Raw genomic sequence first — 8,394 nt, 5'->3', positions numbered from 1 at the left:
AGTGCAGAAACAGCAGCAGGAGTCAAGAAAGAGGTTCAGAACATGTTCCAAGCCGGTATTATCCGACCAGCCAAATATTCTCAGTGGTTGTCAAAATAGTACCGGTACGGAAGAAAAATGGCGAGATTCGCGTGTGTGTGGACTACAGGAATCTGAATACCGCGACATGAAAAGATGTCTACCCCATGCCCGTGGCAGATATGTTGGTCGATGCGGTCGCAGGGCATGAACTACTATCTTTTATTGACGGCACAGCTGGTTACCACCAGATTCCTGTTTATGAACCAGATAGACACAAAATAGCATTTCGGTGTCCAGGGTTCACTGGAGTGTTTGAATATAACAATATGCCATTTTCTCTGACCAACGCGGGGGCTACATACCAGCGAGCAATGAACCTGATTTTTCACGATGTGTTGGGGGGCATTCTCAAAGTATATATTGATGACGTGGTGGTCAAGTCTAAGAAGAAAGAAGATCACATCGAGAATTTGCGGACAGTGTTCACCAGGATGAGAAAGCATAAGCTCAGGTTGAACCCGAGCAGAAGACTTCCTGGGTTTCATAGTGCATGAAAGAGGTATTTGAGGTCGCGGAAGATAAGGCTAAAGCGGTTCTAGACACGCCGGCACCAAGGAACAAGAAGGAACTTCAGAGTTTGCTTGGGAAAATAAACTTCCTTCGACGCTTTATTTCTAATTCCGCTGGCAAAACCGCAGTCTTCTCTCCTTTGCTGAAGCTTAAAGCATATCAAGAGTTTCAATGGGGACCTGCGCAACAGGCAACTTTTGATAAAATCAAGGACTACCTTACTCATCCACCGGTTCTTCGACCCCCACTGCCTGGAGTTCCGTTGAAGCTCTACATCTCAGCGTCCCCTTATTCAATCGCAGGACTCTTAGCACAAGATGGTGATGGAGAGGGGGGCAAGAAGATTGAGCATGCAGTTTATTACTTGAGCCGAACCTTATTAGACGCTGAAACTAGATACTCGCCGATTGAGAGATTGTGTTTAGCTTTGTACTTCGCCGGTACTAAGCTCAGCCATTACATGTTGTCCTTCACTACAGTGGTGGTGGCGCAAACCGATTTAGTGAAGTATATGCTTACCAGACCTATGCTTCGGTGTCGGATTGGTAAGTGTATCTTGGCGTTATCAGAGTTTTCTTTACAGTATACACCCTTAAAGGCGCTCATAGGACAGGCAGTGTCCGACTTTTTGTTGCATCATCCTATTATGGAGGACATTGAAGACCAGAACGTGGTTGTTTCCTTCGTTCACACTCAGCCTTGGGTTCTGTACTTCGATGGTAACAGCACTGATCATTTGTCCAGAGCGGGTGTTGCTTTGGTTAATCCTTCCGGAGTCAGACATTGTTACTCTTTTCAGCTAGAATGGAAGTGCACTAACAATCAGGCAAAATATGAGGTCATCATCATTGGCCTGGAGTTGTTGCTTGATCTGGAGGTCACCGAGGTAGAGATATTAGGTGATTCACTCCTAGTTATTAATCAGCTCAAGGGTGTCTATAAGTGCAACAATTTTACATTACTCCCTTTTTAAGAGCGAGCATCGGAATTGTTAGAGCAATTTGCAGACGTGGTGCTTGACTATATTCCTCGAGAACGAAATTTCACTGCCAATGAATTAGCACAGCTGGCTACGGGCATTCGCTTGGCAGATGGCGTTCGCGAGAGGATTTTGAAGGTTCAGAGACGCACATTACCTTCCTTTATGGCAAGGAAACAGGTTAACGATGAATGGTTGGTAGCGGTTATTGATCCCATTGATGTAGATTGGCGGCAACCGATTATCCAGTACCTCACTGATCCTTCTGCACCGGTAGATAAGAGAGTTAGATATTTTGCTACTAACTATGTCCTTAGAGGTGGTGAGCTATTGCGCAAGGTAGAAGATGGCTTGTACCTGCGATGCATCTATGTAGCTGAGGCTACGAGGTGCTTACGCGAGGTTCATTGTGGCAATTGTGGTTCTCACCAAGCTGGTCCAAAGATGCGGTGGCTCATTCGCCGATATGGTTTTTATTGGCCTACCATGCTTAAGGACTGCATCAGCTTCGCGCAGGGTTTTATCGAGTGTCAAATGCATGGGCCAGTCCAGCATATGCCTGACGTTCCTCTGCAACCAATCATTAAACCTTGGCCAGGTCGCGGTTGGGCTTTAGACTTTATTGGGGAGATTCATCCCAATTCTTCCTTACAGCACAAGCACATTCTACTGGCTACAGATTTCTTCACCAAGTGGGTCGAGGCCATACCAGTCAGAACGACATCTTCAGAGGTGATCACAGACTTTATCTTCAAATATATTATCACCAGGTATGGCATTCCAGAGTGTTTGGTTGCAGACAGGGGGGTAGGTTTCATGGCTGAGAAGACCCAGAAGTTCTTAGCTAGCTATGGGATAAAGTTTATGCATTCTAGTCCTTATTATGCCCAAGCGAACGGCCAGGCAGAAGCTAGCAACCGCGTCATTATGTCTATACTCAAACGAATGTTGGATGCAAATCCGCGATCTTGGCACACAGAGTTGGATCACACATTATGGGCTTATAGAACTTCCAAACGTACTCTAACTGGTACTACACCCTATGCGTTGATGTATGGACATGATGCGGTACTTCCTATGGAAATTAATGTTCAGTCGCTGAGGGTTCGCGAGTAACATCAGTTGATTGGTGAGGACTATGTTCAAGCTATGTTTCAAGAACATGAGGACTTAGACTTTCGCCGGATGGAAGCTCTCGACAGCCTTATTGCCGAGAAGAAAAAGATAGCACGGCTTTATGACAAACGCATGAGAGGATGCAGCTTTGGAGTTGGGGACTTAGTTTGGAAAGCCTGTTTGCCTTATGGTGAGTGAGTTGATGGTCGCGGTAAATGGTTTGCTAAATGGGAAGGTCCTTTTGTGATTAATCGAGTAATGGGCAAAGGCGCCTATTACCTTCACGACACTAATGGGAATGTTCATAGAAATCTCATGAATGGCCGCCATCTTAAGTACTTTCCTAGTGTTTGGGAGTATGAAGATCCACCGGCTGCGGTGCAAGCAGCATAGTTGGTGTTCGGGCTTAGTGTGTTCCTGGGTTCCATTCTTTCAACCAAGTAAACAGGGGGGGCAATACCATGGCTACTCAGTGCGATCGCGAACTCAGGAACTTTTCTCGATTCGCAAACATTACTAACGGTCGCGAACGTTCCTATTGGTGAGTTCGCGAGCCCGGAAATTTTTTTTTGAAACTATCGAGTTTCTGAAACTTTATGAGTTTCTTAATCGTGCTCCGTCATTTTTTGTAACACATTGGACCAATATTTGTGGTCCAGAATTGCTTGTAACTTTGGTTACGCAGCAATAAAACAGTTCAAGTGTTTTTATGCAACAAATTGTGTTTTATTCATATGGCTTTGTGGCCAGAAACTTCATACAAGATCTATACTATTACAGGTGAGCTTTAACAAGCTCTGATACCATTTATGCTAGGTGAAAAGGTCTTCGCGATGCCTCTTGTTCATCCTACCACCGCGATAAACTTGAGATTAAACTGCACCAGTTGAGGACCGACTGGAACCAGCTTGGTGCCACACATAGGTTCTAATTGGAAAACTGGTGGTAGCATGAGGGATCCAGAGCCTTGATTTGTAAACTTCTCCTGATGTTCCTTCAAAGAAGGGAGATTGGAGGGTATTACATATGAGAGGTACAACCGCTCGCGTCGCGTATCAAAAGAGGTACGTGACGAGCATGATGTACCTATTGGCTCTAGTCCTGAATTTGGCAGCCTGCTTCCCGATGCTCGGCGACTAAACATCGATGAATAGGCCGCAGGAAGGACTGCATTTTCCTCTCTCACTTGCAATCCTTCACTAGGAACAACCCTTAATGCAGGGCAGATCCCCGGTGTTGAACTACAAAAAAGGGAGGATGTGAGGGTGAAATAAGACTCCCACCTCACATTTGAGGGTAGAATAAGGCTCTCACAAATTGCTATTGAGTTTGCAAATCTGGGGGATGAAATTTAAGAAACCTAGGGGGTTTTGAAGGAAGAAATAGGATTGACATGGTTGGAGGCTGCGGAAGAAAGCCTGGTGTGTTCTTTCCTTAGGGTTTCATTTTATAGCAGAAGGAACTTGGATTCAAGGGTTGAGATTAGAGATACGGATTTGGAGATCACACCCGAGATTTATTGCAGCAATAATGGTCAACCTGAAATGGTTTGTGCGTTTTCCAGTATTGATTCCTCCTGTTTACGAGGGTTTGCATGCAAACTTACACGGTGATGAGTTGAGTTGGGCTCGGGTCATGGGCCTGTAGTTGGGTTTTTGATGAGTCAAGGAGAATCGAGTAAGAGGAACAGACAGAGATAAGTTGCAAGTCTTACTACTAAAATACATTGATATTCAAATTACATCTTATGCCCAACAAGGCGAATATCTAAGAGAAGCTTTCCAGTATCGTTAGCTTTGTCGCATATCAGGTTGTTGAGCCTCCTTTCTTCAGCCTCAGAAGCCGCCAGTTGCCTTTTGCACTCCTGTATCTGGGGTACAATACTTCTTATATCTTCCTCTACAGCCTTGAGCTCTCTAGCTTGCTCAGCTTCAAGCTCCGCTAGTTGTTGCCGCAATGCACTGATTTGTTGCGAACGGCTGGTCTTGGCATGATGAAGCTTGGTCTTAAGGTGAGCAAGGCTTTGCGTAATAAATTGTCTAGCATCAGCGTTGTGTTGCGACAGACTTTGAGATTGGTTCTTCAAGGTGTGGCATTCTTCCATGAGGCCTAGAATGGTATTCAGTGCCTGTTCAGCATTCGCGACTAGGCTGGGATCAGGTGAATGTAGCTTAAGGTAGCGAAGGGCGTCTTTCACCTTACCCAGACGAGCTGGATCAGTTAGGTCTTTAGAGGATAGTTCCGCAAGTTATGCCCGGGCCTGGACAAGTTCTTGAGACTCTAGAGACATTAAGGGGCTGGCCGGACCCAACATATCATCTAGAAGATCTTCCTGAGAGGGACTAGGATAATTCCCAGATGGATTAACAGCGGGTGTAGAACCAGAGGCTCCAACAGTTGGCACAATTGACAGGCTGGAAGTAGTCGCGATTGCCACAACCTACAGAGAGTAAAGAACAATTAATAAAGCAGTTAAGTGTTTACAACGAGGAGTAGAAACGTACAAACCAGAAAGTGGTTAAGGGTTTTACCCCATCAGAATGAGAAGAGGGAGCATTGTTTCCTAAAAGGGGTTGCGGTGCAACATCAGGGCTCGCTGGGGCCGCAGTCGCGAAGGGACGCTCCACATTTTCATCTTCTTGGTGAGAGCTGGTCACACCTTCTTCATCTCCTACCTCATTCTCTAGAATTTGAGTTGAAGAGGAGTAGGAGAGCACTGCCATGGGGATGATTGATATTTGCGGCTCCAAGGTCTGAGTGCTTGCCACTGTGATAGGGGGAGTGGCTTGAATGGGTTCTTGGCACACAACCACAGTTGGTTGGATAGCGGTCGCGACTTCTGTGGTAGGCGACTGAGCGTCAACATGAACCTGTGTTAAAGACCATGGAGGATATCAACAATCCACGAATGATCAACATAGGTTAAAGAAACTACATCTTAGCGAACAACAAAGTGTTGCTTTGGGGGGCAACAACGTGTTTGACTACTTACGGCAACGTCTTCCATCGCGATGGCTGCAGCTTGAGGGTTAGACGGAAGTGGTGAAGTTGGGTTCTCGCGAACCTACAAATCAGATAAGAATCAGCCAGAGTGATTCATGAAGGTATCACCAGTTGAAACAAATAGGGTGTTCTTTTTACCTCAATTGTTGTCTCTGGGTTGCTGGTCCCAGTCACTGGTTCAGGGTTGACCTGGTTGGTTGCTGCACGCGGTATTGCCGCAATCGCAAGCGGGGCAGAGGTGCCTGAGGCAGCTATTCTTCTCCGCTGAATCAGTTGAACGTCACAGATGTCGGTTAGTGGCGAGCGACTAACACCTTTTAAGAAAATCAAATATGGGTGAGGACTTACAGGATTGAAGTCTATGGCATCATGGTCATCATCGTCGTGATTAGGGCTAGGGGTTGTTCTCCCTCGTTTATGGCCTTGGGAGGAGGAAGCACCAGCTGTATTCTCAAAAATCTACAACATGAACTAGTTAGTGGTTTTGAATCAGTGTTGAAACAAGAACTGTAGGAGTTCGAAGAGGCGTTAGGATTTTACCCTTGAAGGAACGATTCTGACAGTATTTGGAATAACTGTCAGCAGCAAATCCTCATCACCAGGAACCTCAGGATCTTCTTGCAAGTATCTTTTGAGCCCCGTCTGGAAGATGTATTGAAAGATGACTCGCAAGCGTTGTTCCCACTGGCCAGAGTTGATCTTCGCCCACCATTGAAGATAGGCTTTATCGACGCGAAAGCAGCAAAGGATACTCCCACTTGCTATCACAGGAAGGGCAGTAGGTTGCAACTGAGACGGGGGCTGGTGCCCAGGATTAGTGTCAGCAACGGGGACCATGGGGCGTCGCCATGAGGAAAACAGGTTCAGACTCTCAATGGGAGGGAATGGAACCATTTGAATCATGCCCAACTGCCTCACGAATATATGGGGGGCATAGAGTTCCACTCCATTGCAGGGATGTCGGGGTAAGTCCGCCATTGATACAGCCTGTTCAAACAAATGCCGACTCTCCCCATCATAGCGTTGGAGGGTTAAGAAGCCACCTCGGATGGCATCAGGGTGAGTGCGGTCTAGGAGCAGCTGTGCGGAGTCAAGAACTGAGGCATCCAGGGTGTAGAAGTACTCGAAGCATGTTGCGTAGCGAAGAGAAAAGTTGGGCTTCAAACCAACAAATGCTTTTCCCAATACTTCTGTTAGACGGAAGTCCCTTGCGTTTTCATTTCGCAGTTGTACAAAGTAAACCTGGATCCAGAGGTCTAGAATCCACATAGGCCCTGAAAGCTTATGATAATTGAGGGGTTCTATGGTGAGCGCACGCAGCATACGGTAGAGTTATGCCAGAACTATTTGTGCTAGACCCACAATGTGGCCATTATAGAGAAGGGTCGCGAGCTGCAGGTGGTGCCCAGTCATCTTCTTAGAGTTGGAGCATAATAGGAACTTAGTTAGCCAGAATTCCAAGAAGGCGATTCCAGCTTTAGCAGTATGGTTGCGATCAAAACTGGAAACCCGGGAGCCATATGATTGGTAGATACCAACGTCGCGAGTGGCGGTGACCGGGCACTCAGCATCAAAATAATCCTGATCTCTATAGGGCCTGGTACCAACTGGAAGACCTATGATAGCATATATGTCTAGCAAAGATATACTCATTTGACCAAATTGAAAGTCGAAGGTATTACTTGCGGAATTCCAGAAGCAAGCAGCAGTCATAATGGCACATCTGTTGCCTCCATCCTGAGTCAGTTTGAAGGAGAGGTCGATACTTTCCAAGAATCCTACCGCTTTTCCAGATGTCGCGATCAATCAAGCGGCGACTTGCATACCATAATTGCATGGCTTCGGAAATAATGGGCCATGCTCCGACAGGGGTATCATGGTGACTGTGCACTTGCCATCTCCGGAAGGTGGCCGGGGTGTTCCTAAAAGCAAGCGGAGGAGTTCGCAAGCGGTGGTGGTAGTCAGTGTTGATGCACTGTGGGATTCCGGCAAGAGAAGGGCCCAAGAACACAGTGTTGTCGTCAATCACTCCGATGGTGGTACGATTGGTGGGTTCGTTGTTTGGATAATCGCGAAGAAGTCTTGCACCTGTCTGGGCATCACGTTGGTTGGGTTTTGGGGCCATTGTTGTCAGAGATTAAGAATTTCAAAAGAGGGCTTTCTGGATTTTCTGATGATAGAGCAATCGAGTTGGATGGATTTGTTGGGTTCGTGAGCGCGATTTAAATAGGAACTGAAGGGGTTTCTGAAATCGAAACTGACGGGTTCGGGGAAGAGTTACGTTTGCTCGATTGGAATTGGTTTGAGTTTCTGAAACAGTAAGTGTTTCTCGCGTATTTCAGTAAAAAAGGTTGTAGTGGTTTGAGGTGAAGGTGCGCGTCAGTTGGTAACGGGGGAACGTAAAGCGTTTCGGATTATTTTAAAAAGATAACCGTTTGGGGTTTTCTTCTACCCCTTTTCAATTTCGTGGGGTCCTCAATTTCAAGGCCTGGGGGCAATGTTTGGGCCTAAAATAATACTCCGGTATTATCTAGACTACTTAGGCTCGTGGACCGGATATTTGGGGAAAGTATATCACAAAGCAAGATTACCTGCCGTATTGGAATAGATTTAGGGGACTGTCGTGGTATAGAATCGAAGTTGATTAAGGAATGTGAATCTAAATCAACTAGGAGGTTCTCAAGACTTAATTCGCAAGAAAGAAC

The 8,394-nt window shown here is 46.2% G+C and overlaps 1 protein-coding gene across 1 annotated transcript; it reads left to right on the top strand.

Annotated features, from left to right (window-relative positions):
* The first annotated feature begins 571 nt into the window (after positions 1-571).
* Positions 572-2,686, top strand: LOC126786994 (uncharacterized). Its single transcript, XM_050512941.1, has 2 exons — positions 572-1,490; positions 1,566-2,686. The coding sequence occupies exons 1-2, from the start codon at positions 572-574 to the stop codon at positions 2,684-2,686; spliced, it is 2,040 nt and encodes a 679-aa protein (XP_050368898.1).
* Positions 2,687-8,394: the final 5,708 nt, after the last annotated feature.

The sequence above is a fragment of the Argentina anserina genome, chromosome 3, assembly GCF_933775445.1.
Source record: "Argentina anserina chromosome 3, drPotAnse1.1, whole genome shotgun sequence".
NCBI classification, from domain to species: Eukaryota; Viridiplantae; Streptophyta; class Magnoliopsida; order Rosales; family Rosaceae; genus Argentina; species Argentina anserina.
The sequence above is the reverse complement of the archived record's forward strand: the minus strand, read 5'-3'. Positions and strand labels throughout refer to the sequence as shown.

Bases quoted from the DNA above. Each gene is read 5' to 3' on its own strand.
- LOC126786994 (XM_050512941.1), top strand. From the start codon at position 572: ATGAAAGAGGTATTTGAGGTCGCGGAAGATAAGGCTAAAGCGGTTCTA. The intron at 1,491-1,565 runs GTGATTCACTCC...TCCCTTTTTAAG, and splicing joins CACCGAGGTAGAGATATTAG to AGCGAGCATCGGAATTGTTA.